This window comes from Equus quagga, unplaced genomic scaffold, assembly GCF_021613505.1.
Source record: "Equus quagga isolate Etosha38 unplaced genomic scaffold, UCLA_HA_Equagga_1.0 HiC_scaffold_486_RagTag, whole genome shotgun sequence".
In the NCBI taxonomy this organism is placed as follows: domain Eukaryota; kingdom Metazoa; phylum Chordata; class Mammalia; order Perissodactyla; family Equidae; genus Equus; species Equus quagga.
In genome coordinates this window covers 1-20,835 of record NW_025793896.1, presented here as the reverse complement: position 1 = coordinate 20,835, position 20,835 = coordinate 1, and the positions used below count along the sequence as shown (strand labels likewise).

Below are 20,835 nucleotides of genomic sequence, written 5' to 3'. Positions count from 1 at the left end.
ACGGTGTCCTTGCGTGGCACGCCGCCACTATCTGCTTCTGGAGAATAACCCCTCTTCCATGGCCCCAGCCCTCTCTTCGGGTAACCCGCAGGTGTCTTCCCAGATTTTGCTCCCAACCACTCCTGTCAGAGACTCACCTTCCCAGCCTCACCGTGGGCCCACCTGTGGTTCAAAAGCCAGCGGGTTTCCCAGCTTGTCTCAAGGTTCCTTCTCCCCACACGGGGCCTTAGACTTTGCCGTCAGACCTGTCAGGGTCCCCAGCCTCCTCAGTCGAGGCACTCAGCTTCTGCTTTCAGCCCCACGGGACCGCCCAGCATCATCAGACATCTCCTCCCCCAACAGGCTTCCACCAGAGTAGATCCCCTTCCCCGCGTCTACTTAGCCTCCGCGGGACCCAACGCTACTGGTCAGAGAAACCCAGCCCAACTTCAGGACCTGGCCAGAGTCTGCTCCCTCTGCCTTTTCGGCCTGAACTGTCTGAGCTCAGCCTCCTCTTTCCATCCCCTCCGAGCAGCCCCAGTACCCAGCATGTCTTCTTTATCCTCCTCTTCTCAAGATGGGGACCGTAGTGCATAAGTCCTTGTGTCTCCCAGAGTTGCTGCTAAGCAAGAGAAAAGCCTGTGCACGTCTGGCTCACCTCTGACCCTTTCCCTTCAGACGTCCACCTTGCCACTATCCGAGAAACGCTGTGCGTCTGGGCCTGATCCAAAACCGAGCTCTGACTGCTCCTCTGCCTGTTCTGTCAGGCTCAGAGTGTCCACAGGACCAACCAACGTGAGTGTCTTCTCCCCGGACACTTGTAGGTGGGGGGTAGGGTGGTCGCTGGGAACCTGCCTCCTCTGTAACCTGTCTCAGCTCCGTTCCTGCTGCCGCCTTGAAAGTGTTTTTTCCCTCCATTCGTAGGGAATGCCCAGAAAAGGCAGTGGCACAGACATAGATGAGGGTCTTTACTCCCGGCAGCTGTAAGTGGCGGAGCCTGGAGATGTGAGGTGGGACGGCGTGCAGAGACGTTAGCAGCGGGTGGGCCAGGCCCTGACCCAGAATCTTCCCTAACCTGGCAGGTATGTGCTGGGCCACGAGGCAATGAAGCATCTCCAGACATCCACTGTGCTGGTGTCAGGACTTCGGGGCCTAGGCGTGGAGATCGCCAAGAACATCATCCTTGGTGGTGTCAGAGCTGTCACCCTACATGACCAGGGTGTTGCCCAGTGGGCTGACCTCTCCTCCCAGGTACCTCTTTCTTGCTCCCGTCCCTTTGCCCAGACACCCAGCCGCCTGGGCTCTGCATGCACTTCACTTCGTCCCTTCCTGCACCCTCTTTTTAGTTCTACCTGCAGGAGGAGGACATCGGTAAAAACCGGGCTGAGGCATCACAGCCCCGCCTTGCTGAGCTCAACAGCTATGTGGCCGTCAGCACCTATGCTGGGGCCCTCGTTGAGGACTTCCTCGGTGGTTTCCAGGTACCCTGGAGCATCACCCTCCTGCCTGCCTGATTTTCCGAGCTCCTGTTTCTGGCTGGCTGGTTCAGTGTTTATTTAATGGGCTAGGCCTGTGTGTCAGGGTTTGTGCCGAGAGGCTAGGGGATACTGGCAGGAGTCAGACCCTGGACCCGTCCTTGCGGGAACTCCTCCCTTTTCAGGAGGGAAGAAGCGGCCGGATGTTGTGACCTCGTGGTCATGAACACTGAGCTCTGAAGCCAAACGGCCTAGGTGTGTGAGGATCTAGCTCTTTGAGTTGTGTGACGTGGACGAGTACCTTAGTCTTGTCTCCCTTAATTTTTCCTGTCCGGTAGAACAGGAACAGTAGCAATACAGACCTGAGAGTTTTTGTGAGAATAGCAGCTGGCACATGCTGAGCTTCATCTGGGCGTTTGTTAAATGGCTGGACTGGAAAGGGGAGCTGTGGGTGGTGATACACGGCCCTGGGGTTTCCCAGAGGACTAGGGTGCTGGAACTCCTGATGTAGGAGTAGGAATTCATCCTGGTGAGTAGGGAAGAGAGTTCAGACAGAGAGATCCCTGTAGGGTATGGCTGAGCAGGTGCGGGAGTTTTTGTTTTGTTCTGTTTTGTTGAGAGTTGAAGCAAGTGTGTGTGGCATGGAGGGGTGAGCTTAGCCTTTGAGAACAGTGTGTCCCTCATTTTTTATCTCCCAGGGCACTTCAGGGTTGTAGACAGGCAGGAGTGCGTGTTTGTCAAATAAGAGAGTGACTTGGTCTTCAGACTCTGTCCTCCCATGTCTCTACCTTTTCTTGGCGTAGTCCGGGGATTCATATTTAGCTGCACTGGGTCTCACCCTCACTGAGGGTGACACGCATGGATCCTTTATAAATGTTTCTGGGAGACGACTGACCCAGCAAAGCTTGAGTCTGGACCCCCCGCAGACCCCTGGCCTGCCTGACCTTCACCCATCCCTGGCCTGCCTTTCACCTTTATTTTCTTACTCCCCTTCACCCCAGTGCCAGGCGCTGCCTGAGCCTCCTTGTCTTTATAGGTGGTGGTCCTTACCAACACTCCCTTGGAGGACCAGCTGCAGGTGGGTGAGTTCTGTCACAGCCATGGAATCAAGCTGGTGGTGGCAGACACGCGGGGCCTGTTTGGGTGAGTGCCTGCCCCTCCTTTTCTCCCCAGCCCCTGCCAGGCCCAGGCCAAGACCCCGTGGCTCCCACTGCCCTCGTGCTCCTCCCAGCCAACTAGGTTTTCGATTCTGCATGTTCAGCTCTCCCCGTGTGGCACGAGCGCCCCCTGATTGCCAGCGGTGATGGGCTGAGTTTGCTTAGCAAGCTTTTGCTGCTGCTTGCAGGCCTTCGAGTCCCTGTGTGCGTGGGTCTCAGGCACCAGTCCTCTTGTCTCCCTCTACAGGCAGTTGTTCTGTGACTTTGGAGAGGAAATGATCCTCACAGATTGCGATGGGCAGCAGCCACTCAGTGCTGTGGTTTCTATGGTTACCAAGGTAAGGGGCTTGGCCCCAGCGGTGCTGGCAGGCAGGTAGGCAGGTGGGCAGCAGTAGTCCTCCCTGTCTGATCCTGGTACCCTGAGCGTACCTCTGAGGCTGGCGTCTCTTCCAACCAGGACAACCCCGGTGTTGTTACCTGCCTGGATGAGGCCCGGCACGGATTTGAGAGCGGCGACTTTGTCTCCTTCACGGAAGTCCAGGGCATGAATGAACTCAATGGCACCTCCCCCATAGAGATCAAAGTCCTGGGTATGTCAAGGCTGGGGGCAGGAAATGGTTGCCTGGAGCAAGGGGAGAGTTGTCCTGTGGTGTGGGCTGGACCAGAGGCCCAGAGGTGACACATACGTGTAGTCTGAACCACACCAAAGGCCCAGAGGCGATGCCTCTCTGAAGTCTGAGCTAGGACTTAGGAGAGATGTGTCCATGGGGCCTGACTAAAGAGGTGTGAACCGAACTAGAGGCAGAAGAGGTTTGTGCCGCTAGTGTTTGATTCCCTTTCTCTTTTGGTTTCTTGGCTAGACCTCTGCTCTTTAGGTGTTTGCTTTAGAATTTATAGTATACAACTTTGTGTGTACTTGGCATAGTCTCTAAGAAATACTTCATTGCCGCAAATATCATAAAGAACCTTACAACAAAATATTTCCATTCCCTGGTTCACCATTTGCTGTTGCCATATATGTTGCATGTCATAAGCTCTGTAATAGAATATCTTTGGTTTAACAGTTATCTTTTTTAAATTTTTTGGTTTTTTTCCTTTTTCTCCCCAAAGCCCCCGGCACGTAGTTGTATCTTCTTCGTTGTGGGCCCTTCTAGTTGTGGCATGCGGGACGCTGCCTCAGCGTGGTTTGATGAGCAGTGCTGTATCCGCGCCCGGGATTCGAACCAACGAAACACTGGGCCGCCTGCAGGGGAGCTCACGAACTTAACCACTCAGCCATGGGGCCAGCCCCTAACAGTTATCTTTTTAAGGGGATTTAAAGAGTACAAAAGAAAGTTTGCATTCACTCACCTGTCACCATGTCCAGTGTTCTTCTTTTCTGTGGATCCAGATTTATGTCTGATACCATTTTTCTTCTACCTGAGGATGTCCTTTAACATATGTTGTAGTGTTACAGATGGAGATTCTTCTGGCTTTTTAATGCTTCAAATTGTGTTTAGTCTGCCCACGGTTGAGAAAGATATTTTTGTAGTGTACGTAGAATAGAGTTTTTCTTTTATTGGCTTAAATATGCCGTTCTATTGCTTGCATCATTTTCTACAGGAAGTCTGCTGGCATTCTAACCCTGTTCTTCTGTATGTAATGTGCTTATTTTCTCTGTCACTGATTTTATGCAGTGTGGTTATGATGCACGTGACTGTAGTTTTTTCCATGTTTCTTTCGCTCGGGGTTTCTGGTTTTATCAATGTGGAAAAATTAGTGGCCGTGATTTGTTTTTCAAAATAGCACCTACTGACCCCCTCCCAGCCCATTTCCTCTTTCCAGCATTCCAGTTACATGTATATTAAGCCAGCTGTCTTTTCTTGTCTTTTTTCCCCTGTTTGGTCTGTTTTGGATAGTTTCTGTTACTATGTCAGGTTTACTTATCTTTTCTTGAGTTAATTTGTTAATCCCATCCGCTGTATAAAATCAGTAGATAAGGACATTAAAACAGCTATTATGAATATCTTACGTATATGTCCACGTAGCTTTAGAAAATGATGATATGTTAAGGAGAGACTTGGAAGATAGAAAAAAAGATACAAACTGCCAGAAGTGCAAAATTCATGTAACCTCACGTAGTGAGTCCCAGCAGAGGTGTGAGGCCAATTTTGAGGAAATAATCACCAAAAAATTTACAAATTTGCTGAAAAACCCAAGCCACAGATTCACGGTCTGGGAATTTGTGGTGGGTGAAAGACACCTGTGAATGTTACATTTATGGAGCTGGGTTTTTTTGTGTCCCTTCAGTCTTTTTGAGCTTTGTTCCGGATAAATTACCTAGTTTCCTGTTGGATCCCTTCAGGGCTTACTTTTCTGTCCTCTTGAGTGACGTTTAGGCATAGGTTAGCTGTGGTGCCTGAACTAGATCCTGGGGCATAAGAGATCACGGTTTCTGTTGTCTGGACGGAGCTTGGAGCAGAGGCCTCCTGTGTTTGAGCTGCGGTGGTGTTTTCATTCCTGTTTTGATGGGGCTGTTGATCTTGGGTGGTGGGGGCGGGAGGGCTGGTGCGTGGACTGACAGATATCCCTGCATCCTTTTTATTCCCCAGGTCCTTACACCTTTAGTATCTGTGATACCTCCAGCTTCTCTGACTACATCCGTGGAGGCATTGTCAGTCAGGTCAAAGTCCCCAAGAAGATCAGCTTTGTGAGTGTGTTGGGGGCAGGGGTGTGCTGTAGGTTTCCAGGCTTTCCTAGCTTTTTGACTTCTCTGGTCCTGGTGTCCTGCTCTCCCCAGAAATCCTTGCTGGCCTCACTGGCAGAGCCATACTTTGTGACAACAGACTATACCAAGGCTTCTCGCCCTGCTCAGCTGCACGTTGGCTTCCAGGCCCTGCACCAGTTCTGTGCTCAGCATGGCCGGCCGCCGCGGCCCCACAATGAGGTAGATGGGTGGGCAAGCCAGTCACGGTCCTTGGCCCAAAGCCACACCATGCCTCTCCTTCTGTCCACTTTCTCTCCTTCTCCCTCTGCCGACAGTTGGCCTGACTAGTCCTCTCTCGTTTCCTTCTGCTGTGCCAGGAGGATGCAACAGAACTGGTGACCCTAGCACAGGCTGTGAATGCCAGAGCGCAGCCAGCACTGCAGCAGGACAGCCTGGATGAAGACCTCATCCGGAAGCTGGCATATGTGGCTGCCGGTGATCTGGCGCCCATAAATGCCTTCATTGGGGGCCTGGCTGCCCAGGAGGTGTTGAAGGTCAGCATGGGTGGAGAAGAGCAGGGTGGGGGATGGGCCAGGTGCCTTCCTGACTCCATCACTTGCTCTCTGTCTTTGTCAGGCTCTGCTTAGCCACTGACCATCTCCCCTCGCTTACCCCTCCCCAGGCCTGCTCAGGGAAGTTTACACCTGTTATGCAGTGGCTGTACTTTGATGCCCTTGAGTGTCTCCCTGAGGACACAAAGGCCCTCACAGAGGAGAAGTGCCTCCCGGTATGTGAGTGGGGCCCACGGGGAGGTCACTGTCATGGGTGTCTGTAAGGCGGCTCTTCTCTGACGCTCCTCCCTTCACGTGACTCAGTGCCAGAACCGTTACGATGGACAGGTGGCCGTATTTGGCTCTGACCTGCAAGAGAAGCTAGGCAAGCAGAGATACTTCTTGGTGAGTGATCCTGTTGGGCACCAGCTACCTTCAACTCCCCTGTCCTCTGGCCTCCTCTTCTGGAGTCTCCTTCCACCTCACAGGAGAGAGCCTTTGGTCCTTGTACCCTTATCCCGTCCCTTTTTCCATTTTCTTCATACTGAGAGAAAGCCTGATGTATCTCTTTATTTTCCCCTCGCGTGCCTCCTTCCTCAGATGACCGTGGGTTTTTCTGGCCCTGGCACGTGAATATGCAGTGTGAGCCCCTCTTACATGCTCTTGCTGTCTCCAGGGGACGTGAGGACTAATGGGTGGCTTTGCTACTCTCAGTCATACTAACCAACCTGTTTCTCTCCTTTGCTGCCTACCAGGTGGGTGCAGGGGCCATTGGCTGTGAGCTGCTCAAGAACTTCGCCATGATTGGGCTAGGCTGTGGGGAGGGCGGGGCAGTCACCGTTACAGACATGGACGTGATTGAGAAGTCCAATCTGAACCAACAGTTTTTGTTCCGGCCTTGGGATATCTCGGTGAGTGTGGTGGAAGTGGTGAGTGGGTGAGCTTCCTGTCTAACTTCCCTCCTGTCTTTTTCCTGTGACTGATCTTAGTGGCTTAGGTCAGTTTGCCTTTCTGTTCCTTTCCTTGAGCTCTCCCGATTCTGTCTCTCTAACTTTCAGTCTTTCAGCAGATATTCACTGAGTATTTGTTATGTCTGTTATTTCATTTGTCATTGTACACCTTCCCCCAACTTTTTTTTTTTTTTTTGGTCATTGCTGATGTGGGCTTATGGAAGCTAGGATATAGGGGGATCTATCTGGAAAGTCTTCTGTGAAGGTCAGTGTTATGTTTGCCTGCTCAGATTCTTCTTTCAAAGCTACTAGGCACTTCTTTAGACATGTGGAATATGTACAGTAACACCAGAAAAGTTCCTGCCTTTGTCTAGTGGGAAGACACTAAGTGAAGGAGAGGTTCTCAAAATGTGGTCTGAAGTCCTCTGGAGGTTCACAGTACTCTTTCATCAGGTCCACAAGATCACAACTATTTTAGGAAAGCAAAGACATATTTGCCTTTTTCACTCTTATTTTCTCAAGTGAAACTGGAATTTTCCCCTCTGCTGTGGGAAGCCTTCCAGGTAATTTCAGTGGAAAAACAGTATTTCTAAGTGACCAGCTCATTTTGATACAGAATTGTGCATTAGCTAAAGATGCATTCAAAATCAAAACAAAGCAGTATATGTTGGTATGGATTCGAGATTTCCTCTGCTAACTAAACTTTAAAACACTGTCACTTGTTAGGTTTTGATGTTTTTTTGTTTCTTAAATGTCATCAATTATCTGAAAATGCCATTAATATATTCTTCTCTGAGATTGAATATCCCTTACATCTTTCAGGCAAAATATGAAAGAGACTGCATGAAGTAGATATGAAATCCCAGCTGTCTTCTAAGAGATTATTTAACTTAAAACAGATTTGTCAAAATGGAAATAAAATCGACCTTTGTAATGGAAGTTTTTTTCCATCATGTTTATGCTAGGCAATGGAATTATTCCATTTTTAAATGGACTGATAATGTTTAAAAACTTCCTCAGTTTAGATTCTCATATAGGAAATAATGGTGCTTGCACCCTACATAGCAAGAGCTTTTTTCAAGACGGACATGTTTGAGAACTGCTACAATAAACAGTATATACAGTAGCGAAGTATATGGTTAATGTTAGATGGTGAAAAGCGCCTTAGAAAGGTGACAGTGAAAAACGAGATGAGGAGTTGGAAGTGCCACAGAGGGTGGTTTGCAGTGTGGTGAGGGAAGTCCTCATTGGAAAGGTGATGTTTCTACAAAGACTTGGATAATGTAGGAGAATAAGAAGATGTCTCAGGGAAGATTGTATCAGGTAAAGGTCACAGGCTGAGCAAAACCTTGAGGTTGGAATATGCCTGGTTGTGTTTAAGGAACAGAGAGGTGAGATCGAGGGGCCGTGGTTGTGGAAGTAATAGGGCCCGACTTATTTTAGCGTAAGTGAAAGTGGGAGCCAGTGGACAATTTTGAGCAGAAGTGGAACGTGACCTGAGGCGCTTTCCGAGGATCCCGTTTGTTCTTGTACTGGGATCTTGGTTTTGTTTGGGTGAATGCACCCAGATTCTGGGTGCTGTTCACTGAAAGAAAACTCTGGGCATCGGGTGGACGGAAGAACAGATGTCTGACCCTGTTCTTCTCTTTGTGTGACTGTTTCCTTTTCTGCTCACCCCCCGCCCCATTTTTCACAGCCTCAGTCACGTAGCATTTGTCACAGACCGTATCTTCTGCCAAATCAGGGAGGGTACTGAACTTGGAGCCTAGGTCTTAAGCTTCATTAGACAAATCAGTCCTCAGGACAGCTCTGTAAAGGTGTGTTGGGTGCATGTATGAACATGTATAACATGTATAACAGCTCTGTTCCTCCACCTCCACCCAGAAATTCAAGTCTGACACGGCTGCTGCAGCTGTGCAGCAGATAAATCCACACATGCGTGTGATGAGCCATCAGAACCGTGTGGGCCCTGACACAGAACATATCTACGATGACGACTTCTTCCAAAACCTGGATGGGGTGGCCAATGCCCTGGATAACGTGGACGCCCGTGAGTTTGAAGGCGGATGAGTCGTGTCTGTGTTTTGGGCAGGGTCTCTCTTCTTCTCCTGTTCTGATGTTATCCCCCTCACGTAAAACCCTGCCACCTCCCTGCAGGTGTATACGTGGACCGCCGCTGTGTATACTATCGGAAGCCACTGCTGGAGTCAGGCACACTGGGCACCAAGGGCAGCGTGCAAGTGGTTGTCCCCTTCCTGACAGAGTCATACAGATCCAGCCAGGACCCTGCTGAGAAGTCCATCCCCATCTGCAGACTGAAAAACTTTCCCAATGCCATCGAGCACACCCTGCAGGTGATCAGCCTTGGCAGGGAGGGAGCGGTGAAAGAGACAGGCAGTCTCTTGGCCGCCACACCCTTGTTATCCAGAAGATGCCAGCCTCAGTGCAACTTGTGCCTTTTCTTGAAACTTCCTTCCTCACTTTATATCCAGAAGCCTAAGCTTTTCACAATGATTCATTTATGTAATATATAAAATATATAATTCAGTGTACTTCTGAAAAGTGAGGATGTGCTCCTGTGTAAACAGAATACTGCTTCCTTGCTGAACAAAATGAATTTCTTAATATCTTCTCTGCCAGTTATGCAGTTACCTCTAATAGTAAGTCCATATTTTGGTTTCCCTAAGTTGCCCAAAATACATTTAACCGCTCCTTTGTTAGGACACTTCTCTTTGTATTATGCACATACCTACATAACAGTGTATGTATCATCTAGATGGACAATGTAAGCACATCTTCTTACCATCGCCCAGAACCTCATCCTAATTCCAGTCCCCTTTCAACTCAAGAATGGTCATTTTGTTATCAAAATGGTTCTTAATGTGGTTTTGAAGCCATATTTAGGAGGATACGAGGGCAGGAAGAAATGAGGAGAAAATGAAACACTTTGATCTGCTGCCTTTTCTTCCAACACAGCAGTTACGGAATGGATGTGCTTATATTTGTGCACTTTGTACAGTATCTGTTTGTGTCTCCCCGTCTCCACCCTCCCCCTTGTATGTGTGTCAAACCTCTACTAGGTTATGCTTCTGGTACTCTATTCTGCTCTGCTCAACATGCTGGAAGCCCTATAGAAAATCTTTAAAAAAAAATTCTTGGACTTAACTTCTTCATGCTTCAGACTGGTTGTGTGTAAAACGGGGATGACAGTGGCATGTTGCGTAAGGCTTTTGTAAAGCACTTCACACTTAATATGTACTTGGCATTGTTCTAAGTATGTATGTATAACTATATACGTATCCATGAGGTGTAGATATTACTCATACTGTATATGTTTTCAAAGTGAGGATACAGAGGTAAAGGTACCATCTTGTATACCTCAAGTTACAAAACCGTGGCAAAGCTGCGATTTGAACCTGGGTCTCCAGCATCAAGATGCTCCAAATCACTAGTGACTGTCTTTCTGGATGTCATAATTCTCAGAGGGCAAAACCTCCATCTTGGCTTCTGCCCTGCCTCTAGGACCTACGTAGGGGTCATTCAAGTTTTATTTTTGTTGTGAACTTTTTCCTTTTTTCTTGAGGGTTAACACCTAGAGTAAGGTGCTTACGTCTTAAGACATAAGTTTCCCAGACGTGCACAGTTGTGTAACCGTTGCCCAGATTGAGATCACTGCTTTTTAAACTGAGGTGGTGTAGGGCCTTGGGAAATTTGAGCAGCCACATTCGGGGGCTCCCTTCCTCTCTTCTCCCATAGCAGCCATACTCTTCCTATTTGCTTGATTTACTGATGGTCTGTCTGATGTCACCCAAAACCTGTCTTGTTTCCCATAACCCCGGGAATCGGTCTGCTCTGTTTGCAGTGGGCTCGGGATGAGTTTGATGGCCTCTTCAAGCAGCCAGCAGAAAATGTCAACCAGTACCTCACGTGAGTAATGCATCTGTCAGATGCTCCCTTACCCTATCCCCTGCCTGCGAGCCAAGGCATCCTTTAACCACGGTAACACTCAGCACCTGGCACACTTTCTGAATCACTGAATGAATGCTCGGGCCTCATACCCTTGAGGGGTCAGGACTGGCTTTCCATGAGTCAGGACAGGCCTTCCCTGGAGTTAAGTCCACTCCTGGGGCCAGTGTCTAACCCTGCCCCTCTACCCGCTCTGATTCCTGATAGAGACTCCAAGTTTCTGGAACGGATACTGCGGCTGGCAGACAACCAGCCCCTGGAGGTGCTGGAGGCTGTGCGGTGCAGCCTGGTGCTGCAGCGGCCACAGACCTGGGCTGACTGTGTGATCTGGGCTTGTCACCACTGGCACACCCGGTACTCCAACAACATCCAGCAACTGCTGCACAACTTTCCTCCCAACCAGGTAATGCCCACTTGCTGGGTCATTTTGGCAGAATATGTTTCCTGGAAAGAGGGAGCTTGCTGTGGGCTTTTGACAAGGCTTATTCCAGTTAATCCAGCTGTGGCAGACACACCAGGGCTTAGAGGTTGCAGAAAATGACTAAGCCCATGCTTTCCACAGTCAACTACCTGTTCTTCTCTGCAGGCCCTTTCTCTCAAGCAAGATACTTACTTGCTATTGCCTTTACCTGGAGTGTAGGAGGAGTCATTCCCGATTCCCAGTCAGGGCTGTAGAGATTATAGGAGAGAAATTTTGGAGTTAAGAGCACAGGAACTAGGTGGGTTCAAGTCCCAGCTCAATTTGACCTTGGGGCAAGTCCTGTATTTTCTCTCCCCGCCTCAGTATCCTCATCTGTGAAGCAGGGAATAATGATGACCTGTTTCATGGGAACTTTGTGAGGATTAATTGGTATTTATTGGGTTAGTAAATTAGTTAAGTTAATAACAGTGTCTGGCAGCCCATAATAGTTTGGTAAATAGCCCTGTGTCTGGCACAAAGTGAGTACCCAGGGATTGAGCTGAGACTTCTGGGGCTGGGATGACCCAGGGTGGCCTCTCCTCTCAGGTTCTGCTCCTTGAAAACCTTTCTGTCCCTTAGCTTACAAGCTCAGGAGCCCCGTTCTGGTCTGGGCACAAACGCTGTCCACACCCACTCATCTTTGATGTCAACAATGTAAGTCTCCTCCCTAGGGTCTCCTGGGTGTGGGTGGAAAATGGGTGGGTGGGAAGGAGGCTGAGGCCTCCCTGGGGAAGGACTGACATGCCTACTCGTCCATATTTTGCCTTCTCCTAGCCCCTGCATCTGGACTATGTGATGGCTGCTGCCAACCTGTTTGCTCAGACCTATGGGCTGATGGGCTCTCAGGACCGAGCTGCTGCGGCCATACTCCTAAAGTCTGTTCAGGTCCCCAGCTTCACCCCCAGGTCTGACGTGAAGATCCTTGTCTCTGACCAGGAGCTCCAGCACACCAGTGCCTCTGTTGGTGAGAATGCTTAGCTGCCTAGCCGCTTAGCTGCTTGGCCTGGAGCCAGCTCCTCTCTTATCCTCTGTGCGGCCAACCTCCAGCGTAGTGTTTTGCTGCCCGCCCTGCTCTGAGACCACAGGCCTCAGGTTACCCACACCATCCTTTGATCCTCACTTCCTCCACTGTAAAATAAGGATGGTTGCGTGCTGCAAATTCCCTCACATACTCCTCCTGTCTTCTTCTGACTTTGGCTCTCAGGAGAACTAGTTCATCTCCTTTCCATGCATTTGCCCTCTTCTGGTCTCCTTTCTTCTGTTTTCTTCTTCTCTTTTTATGGGGAAGAAAAGGATGTGATCGCCATTAATAGTCTCTCTGCTTGATTTCTTCCCTGGTCCGTCTTCCACATCTCCCCATCTGTAGCCCCAGGTTCTTTCAATGTGCATATTTACCCTAGGATTGACCTCCAAATGCCTTTCCTCATCTCCCTTTCCAGATCTCCCTCCTGTCTCCGGCGATATCTGCTCCCCAATTCCAACTCCCATCCCCCTCACCCTCTTTGCTGCCCCATGCTCTGTAAGTCCCCCTGTGTATTGTATCACCTTTGATATATCTTCCCATTTCGTCTGCTGTCTCTCTCTCCCCTGCCCATATATCTCCTTCATTTCCCTTTCCAAAGACCTAGTCTCTCGTGCTCCTCTTTTTATATCCCCCCCGATATGTATCTTCCCCTATACACACCCTTATCTCTGTCATCCTTCCTCTTGGTCTCCCCCTTCAAATTTCCTCCTGTTTATCCCATTCCATGTTTCTCTTCTCTCCCCTGTCTGTTCGTTTTCCCCCAGTGCCCTTCCATGTATCGTCTTGCTCTCTCTCTCCCCGCCGCTTCCTACCACATCTTCCTGCATGTCTCTTTATCTCTCTCTGTGTCATTCTTCTTGAAGATCCCCTGAATTTATGTCTTCATCTTCGTCCTCTTTTTGAAAATGGTGGTAAGAAGCACACAAGATTTAGCATCTTAACCATTTTGGAGTGTACTGTTCAGGAGTGTTAAGTACATTCCACATTGTTGTGCAGCAGACCTCTAGAACTCTCTTACCTTGCAAATCTAAAACTCTGTACCCATTAAACAATAACTCCCCATCCTCCTCCCTCCAGCCCCTGGCAGCCCCCCTTCTGCTTTCTTTCTCCATGATTCTGACTCTTGGTAGCCGATTTAAGTGGAATCGTGTGATGGTACTTGTCTTTCTGTGTCTGGCTGAGCTTAATGTCCTCCATGTCAGTCCTTGTTGCAAGTGACAGAACTAACTTCCTTTTGAAGGCTGCATAACAGTCTCTTGAATGGATAGACCACATTTTCTTTATCCATTCATCCATCAGTGAACGCTTGGGTTGCTTCCCTCTTGTCTGTTGTGAGTAGTGTGCTGTCTGCATCCTTGCTTAATGACTTCATCTGTTCCTGGGTGTCTCCAGCTCTATGTCCCTTCATGTTCCCCACACCTGTCTACCTCTTTCTTTGTTTTCTGGGGCATTTTCTGCTCTTAGCTTTCGCCCTCCCACCACCTCTTTCCCACAGTGTCCCTCCTTTTCGAATCCCTTATCTGCTTGAACACCTCTGCCCCACCCTGGGCTCCTGATTTCACCTGAGACCCAGGCCTGGAATGTAAAGGACTAACATGTGCCTCCCTTCCTGCAGATGATAGCCGCCTACAGGAGCTCAAGGCCATGCTGCCCAGCCCAGAGAAGCTCCCTGGGTTCAGGATGTACCCTCTCAACTTTAACAAGGTGCTGGGAGGGACCCCTCAGCAGCATAGGCAGATGGGCTGAGCAGTCCTGGGGTTTTGTAGGGATTACAGGCCTGCCACCTGGCCCAGTTATCCTTTGGTCTGGGGAAGTCCTTGGCTGGTTTAGCAGGTAATTGAGGTGTGGAGTATACTTGAATCTCCAGTAGACAGGAAACCTTTTCTCCCCCTAACCCTGTCTCCTCTGTTCTTTCGCCTTTCCCGCTCACAACAGGATGATGACAGCAACTTGCATATGGATTTCATTGTGGCTGCATCCAACCTCCGGGCAGAGAACTATAACATACCCCCTGCAGACCGGCATAAGGTAGTGATAGTCTAGACCTAAGCTTTCACTCCTTCCCAAGCTTGGCTCTCCCACATTGGGCCTCTTCTCTAGACCCTGAACCCCTGTAGCTACTACCTCTGCTGGTCACCTTCTGTCTCACAGAGCAAGCTGATTGCAGGGAAGATCATCCCAGCCATCGCCACCACCACAGCAGCTACAGTTGGCCTTGTGTGCCTGGAGCTATACAAGGTGGTGCAGGGACACCAGCATCTTGAGTCCTATAAGAACAGCTTCGTCAACTTGGCCCTGCCCTTCTTCAGCATTTCTGAGCCCCTTGCCCCACCCCGTCACCAGGTTAGGGGGCTTCTATGTGGAAACTTTTGGTGTTACCCATCAGTGAGTGAGGCGGTGTATCTTGGTAAGGTGTGTGTGTGTCGGTGTCTGTCGCTGTAAAACTGGCTCTACTCTTCATCCTACCAGTGGTGGCTTCCTATCATTGGGTACCTGTACTTTCTGTTTATTGTTTTTTAGCCTTGTTTTCTTTTTTGGGTGAGGAATATTAGCCCTGAGCTAATGTGTTCCCAATCTTCCGCCATTTGCTTGGGAAAGATTGTTGCTGAGCTAACATCTGTGCCAGTCTTCCTCTATTTTGTACCTGGGATGCCGCCACAGCATGGTTTGATGAGCATCTGTGTGGGTTAGTGCCCAGGATCCAAACCCACGAACACCACGCTGCCGAGGTGGAGCCTGTGAACTCAACCACTGTGCGACAGAGCTGGCCCCACCTATATCTTTTATGTACCCCTTGTTCATTCATCACACAGTTTTTTTGAACCTGTGCAAAGTAGGAGTGTGACCGGCATGTTTGAGAAATAATGAGGGAGACGGCCAATATAGTTAGAGGACGCTAAATGGGGTGCAAGGTGAATAAAAGAGATAGCAGGGTCTCCGTGGCATGTGGCCTTGTTGGTCATTATAGACGTATCAGTTGCTTCCTCAAGATGACTTGGGGCCACAAGAGGGTTTTGAACAAAGGAGGGTTGTGGTTGATCTAACTTAACATCTCAAGTTGGCTGATAAGGCAGGGAAGCCTGGGGTGGCCCCCATTCTACTCCCTGTGCTTTGTCCCGTAGTACCATAACCAAGAGTGGACGTTGTGGGATCGCTTTGAGGTACAGGGGTTGCAGCCTAATGGTAAAGAGATGACCCTCAAGCAGTTCCTCGACTACTTTAAGGTGGGGCCCCTTCTCCACTCACCCTACTTGGGAGTGGTGGTTTGTAGGCGACATGTAGTCTCCATCCCAGTGACAGACTAGTTCCTCCTCCTTCCCACCTTCTCCAGACAGAGCACAAGTTAGAGATCACCATGCTGTCCCAAGGTGTGTACATGCTGTACTCCTTTTTCATGCCAGCCACCAAGCTCAAGAAACGGTTGGATCAGCCGTGAGTTGGCCACTGGGCGGGCTGAGGGAGGCCCAGCGTGGGGTAGGAAGCCTCAACTTCTAGCTACACCATTCATGTTCACTGTTTTCTCTGCTGCCTTTGCTCCTATGTGTCTTTCCCCCCCTGCTTTCTACCTTTCTGACCCTCTTTTCCCTCGTCCCAGGATGACAGAAATCGTGAGCCGTGTGTCAAAGCGCAAGCTGGGCCACCATGTGCGAGCCCTGCTGCTTGAGCTGTGCTGCAAAGATGAGAGCGGCAAGGATGCTGAGGTCCCCTCTGTACGATACACCATCTGCTGAGCCCCCTACACCCTGCTAGCCCATCCATGGTGTATTTCCAGACCTTCTCCTTGAGCCCAGCCAGGCACCTGGCTGTTTTTGAGAACATTTGTTTTGCGGCCACTTTCTACTGTTTAGATTTGGACTACTTAATAAAGATTTATTAATCCGATGTGGCATGTCATGGTTTTGACATACCCTGGTGTCTCTGGGAAGTGGTGGGCTTCCTGTGGCTCTGGAGGTTCAGGTGATAATCAATCTACAGGGCTGAGCCCCACCCCAGCAACCTGGCATTCACCCCAAATCCAAGGTTATGAGACAGAGAAGATTAAATCCAATTCTTCTCATAGATGTGGAGTTTGCTACCTTGTTTTCCTGCCCCCTCTGCTTAGAAAGAAAGATAGATCCAGTAGGCCGTAGGGCAGGCACACCCTGCCCCATTTGTTAAGTCTGATTCGGGTTCTAATCCTACCTTTCCTACCTCCACCTACCTGCCATATTGATTTGGAGGGGTAGTAGAGATTCTGTACCTGGGCTGAGAGTCTGAATACAAAATCCTGCCAGCATGCATGATCTCTGTCACATCTCCCAACCATTTTGTGCCTCAAATTCCTCCTACAAAATAGAAGGGTACAGAGTTATTAGGAATAAAGGGACTTCATGACTATAAGGTACTTAGTATTTAAGTAGCACATAATATTGTGTTGCAAATGCATTTACTGGTATTATTGGAGAATAAACTTTAGTTACTCCGAACCTCTTTCTTCTGCTAGAGCTTGTTCCCATCCCAGCCCTCTTGATGCACTCAGATCCTTTACAACCATGGTTCTCTGCTGGAAGGTGAAGTGGCCTTAAAAGCTCTGTTAGAGTTAGATGCCAGTGCCCTAAGATGTGTGTTACACTTTTTAAGGAAATTATGTGGCTGAGGTCATCCAAGAAGGAAAAGACCTTTCCTGCTCCACCCTGCCTCCCTCAGCCCCAGGTCTGCCTGTTTTCTTCTTGAGGATCTTCAGGCCTCCTACCATCAAGGAGAGAGCAGGCTATGGAGACTGAGGGAGTTTCATCTGTTACAGCCCAACAGCAGGTGTCTCACCAGCAGTCCTGTGAGTACTCGAGGGCAGACACTCTGTCCAGATAGCTGGAGGCACCAATCTTCCTGGCCACCTCCACATGCGTGCCTTCTCTGTTGGTACCAGCTTAAGCTGCATAGGGATACCACTCAAACCTCTCTACCTCACCCAGCCAGAGCCTCGTTCCCCTGTTCCCCTTAAAAACATTCCTTTATCCCTCCACTCATGGGATGTTGATGTTGAGAACCTGGATGTTGAGAATAGCTCAACCTGTTCTTGAGCTCAGCCAGTCAGAGCCTGTCCCAACCTCAGCTGTCTTCTAGGCTGGCTCCTGCATGCAGACCCACGGTGTCGTTACCTCCTAATGACTGTTCTTGGACTGCTTTGTTTGAGTGACCTCATCCTTCCTTTGGTTCTTTCTGTTCCCAGCAGACTCTCAGACACTGGGGACAGAAGTTCTTAAGCTCGGAGTTCTTCCTGGTAATGCCAGCTGTCTAGGTTAAATGGACGTTTTCCTACCATATGTACTTTTCCATCATGACTGCTCTAGAGCATGCAAGACTCTAGTCTCTATCCACTGTTTCCATCACTGTAGCATCTGACGGGTGCCTACGGATTGCCTTCTGCTCTCTTTCTCCACCATCACAGCTCCCAAATCCTCAAATCTAGCACAGTGTAATGAGACTTTCTGCAAATATGGAAATGTTCTGTTTCTCAGCACTGTAGCCACTAGGCCACACGTAGCTGTTTAGCACTTGATTGATGTGAGGCTACTGTGACTGATGAATTGAGCTTATTTACTTTTAATTGCATATCTACATGTGGAAAGGGGCTACTGCATTGAACAACACCACCTGGACTACTAATTCTTCCCTGACCCTTGTCTCCGTCTAGATCCACTTCTGAATCACTCGGGAAACCACATACGCTGAATTTCTCTCACTGTGTTTAACCCTAGCACAGCTCCTGAAACTCACTGACACTGTGCACTCCTCAGCCTGTTTTCTAAAACCCAAAGACCTACCAGTTAATCTGTTACGTATCGGTTCACCATTCTATTCTCGGGTATTATTGTGTGAAAAAAATCTTTCTCGACGGTTTAGATCCTAGAAACACCATTCACCCCCCTCTCCCCTCCTCCTCTGTCTGTTCTTTTCTGCACACAAGTGCACAACATACACAAAGAGAGAGTGGTGGCTACCCAGCTTGCTGAAGAAGCATCTGAGGATGATGGATCCAGTAGGCAACTAATGGACCATTCAGCTATCTAGTGTGGGCAGGTAGAGAGAGGGATGGAGGAATCTTACAATGCCAGTATTGTATTAGTTATTAGCCTGGGTTCTCCAGAGAAACAACCAATAGGAAATACTGATACAGAGAGATTTTTATATATGTATAGATGGAACTTTGTGTGATATATGCACGTGTGTGTGTGTATGTATATAAATAAATATAGAGATACTATATAAAGAGACCTAATGTAGGGAATTGGCTCATGCTAGTAGTTTTCCATTGACCTTAATCACAGGGCATGGTGATACTAAGAGGCAACCTAAGGGGTCTGTTTTCTACATATGTTCTCCGTTGCCTCCGCTGTGGAGTTATCATTCCAATTTCCCCTTGTTAGTCAGAATCAGTCAACCCAGCCAGCACGGTAACTCCTCTCTTTGCCCAGAGGCACGAGGAGCCCAAAGTGGCCAGGTGGCATTCTTAATCTCATTCTTATTCTTAGTCTCTTCAGTTAAATCACATGTGTCTCCTGGTGGAAGCATTTCTCCCTTTGGAACTGAGACCTCTAGGCCAGTACAGCATAGGTTCAGAGTAACAGGAACCCACGTTTTGATAGTAGGTCACCAGGAGTAATGGTGAATGGTGCCACTCCCCACTGCCACTTCTTGATTCCTGGACCAGTGAACCCTGGCTTTGAGAAATTGCACCGTATGTTGGATGCTATTGAGAGTTTGCACAGCCTCGGGCAGAACCTCATTCCAACCTTGCAAGGTATTGCCACCTCAGGACCATAAGTGGGATTTCGAAAGGTCATTCCAACTCTGTCAAGCAACCTGCTTGAAAATTGCGAGGGATGTGCGTAGACGATGAGCATGAATTCCATGAGCTTGGGACCTTGCTGCGCTTCTTTTGCTGTGAAGTGAGTTCCCTAAACAGAAGCAGAGGTGTGCGGACCAGCATGATGCAGAAGAAGGGGCTGTTAATGTGGTGGGTCCCCCCTATGGTGCCCTGAAAGGCTGGGGAAGATGGTCACTCACCCCACTCTCCTTTTTTTCTAGCTGGGGATTCCCTCTTGGCACTGAGCAGTCCTGGCTTAGGGATGGGATAATGCAGAAAAAAATAGGCTGTTCTTTCTTCCCTTTTTGTGCAGCTATTCTTAAGGTTTTTTGTTCCGCTGTGTTGCTGAAGTTTCTTAAGTGGACACGAGAGCCCTGCCAGAGCTGATTTGGTTTGTGGACAGCTGTTGAATGGTTGATTGTAGTGTGGGGGGAGGAAGGCTGAGGTCTCCTGCTCTGCCATCTTGGCAACGTCTCCAAATGCGTTGTTAGGGCAAGAGAGACATTGAAGTTGCCTGCTATTATTGTGTCACTTGCTGTCTATTTTCCCCTTCTGTTCTGTTAATATTTCTTAATATTTTTGGCCTTGGTTGCTGTGCACCCAGCCTCTCCCAACCCCTCACATGCGCCAATTGCCTCAGTACTTTGCTGGGCTGACAAAGAAGTGAGCCTCTTGGGCAGTGTTCCTCAAGGCTGGGGAGGCTGGGTGATCACTCACTATGCTCTCACTTTTCCCCTTGCGAGAAACTGCAGATTGAGTGGGTCTCTCTTGGCACTGCGTTGTGCCTCTTTGGAGAAGGGCAACATGGGTGAAGCGAAATTGTTCTCCTTACGCTCTTCAATGCATCTATTCTCAGACTTTTTGCTCCAACAGTGGGCTGGAACTTCTCTGCTGGACTGCCTGACTACTCCTGAGGTACATTTGTACATGGGTGGTTGTCAGCAATCAATCTTCTGTCAGTGCGATGATGGTAGAAAAATCCTATTCTGCCACTTTGATAATGTAACTCTCCTGAAATTCAAAATGAAAATATGTTATTTTCCTAACAGTACTATTTTCATTTACTTCAAAATATTTTTAAATTCTTGAGATTTCTTCTTCAATCCAAGTGTTATTTAATAGTATACTTTTTACTCTCCAAGTGTTTTGATATTTCCCAGCTGTATTTCTGTACTTTATTTCTAGATTAATTCTGTTGTGCTCAGAGGGCATACAATGGATGATTTCCATGATTTTAAATGTGTTAAGGTGTTTTTCATGGCCCAGAACGTACTCCATTGAAAACAGAACTATTTTTTAAATTACTTCAAATTTACAAGCTAAAGCAAAAGTTAAAAATAACCTTACCTGTATATCTCCTGCATTTATATTTTACGTGTATGGCTCCTGGATTTTCCCTAATCATAAGCGTAGGATTGCACAGAGACTTTTAAAAAGAAAGTGAAATATTATATATTAATTTATATTCTTTTCTTCCTACTTAACATATCATTTCACTCCACAACAAGCACACAACTGGGTAATCAATCTCATGGCTGTGTATTGCTGCACTGTAATAGATCTGAGATGGTTCATAAAGACTTGAAATGATAGAAATGGATGACTAACATAGAATACAACTGTTCTGTATTATGTAGTAGCCCACCTAATAAATCAGGCGGTATCTCATTGTCATTTTGATTGGCTTTTCTTCAATGATTAGTTATGTTGAGCATCTTTTCACATGCTACTTGACCACTG

General features: G+C 48.4%; 1 protein-coding gene across 1 annotated transcript; it reads left to right on the top strand.

Moving 5' to 3' along the window:
• Nucleotides 1–657: 657 nt before the first annotated feature.
• On the top strand, nt 658–16,056 carry LOC124232347 (ubiquitin-like modifier-activating enzyme 1; the record flags this gene model as incomplete). Its single annotated transcript, XM_046649300.1, has 25 exons — nt 658–774; nt 904–962; nt 1,062–1,230; nt 1,326–1,460; nt 2,491–2,597; nt 2,859–2,949; nt 3,069–3,201; nt 5,203–5,300; nt 5,391–5,537; nt 5,675–5,851; nt 5,980–6,084; nt 6,173–6,253; nt 6,604–6,759; nt 8,683–8,848; nt 8,956–9,152; nt 10,661–10,725; nt 10,972–11,167; nt 11,804–11,878; nt 11,999–12,188; nt 13,864–13,952; nt 14,184–14,276; nt 14,400–14,591; nt 15,371–15,472; nt 15,580–15,680; nt 15,844–16,056. Coding segments are annotated over 25 exons (3,177 nt in total), but the record flags the coding sequence as incomplete, so codon positions are not given.
• Nucleotides 16,057–20,835: the final 4,779 nt, after the last annotated feature.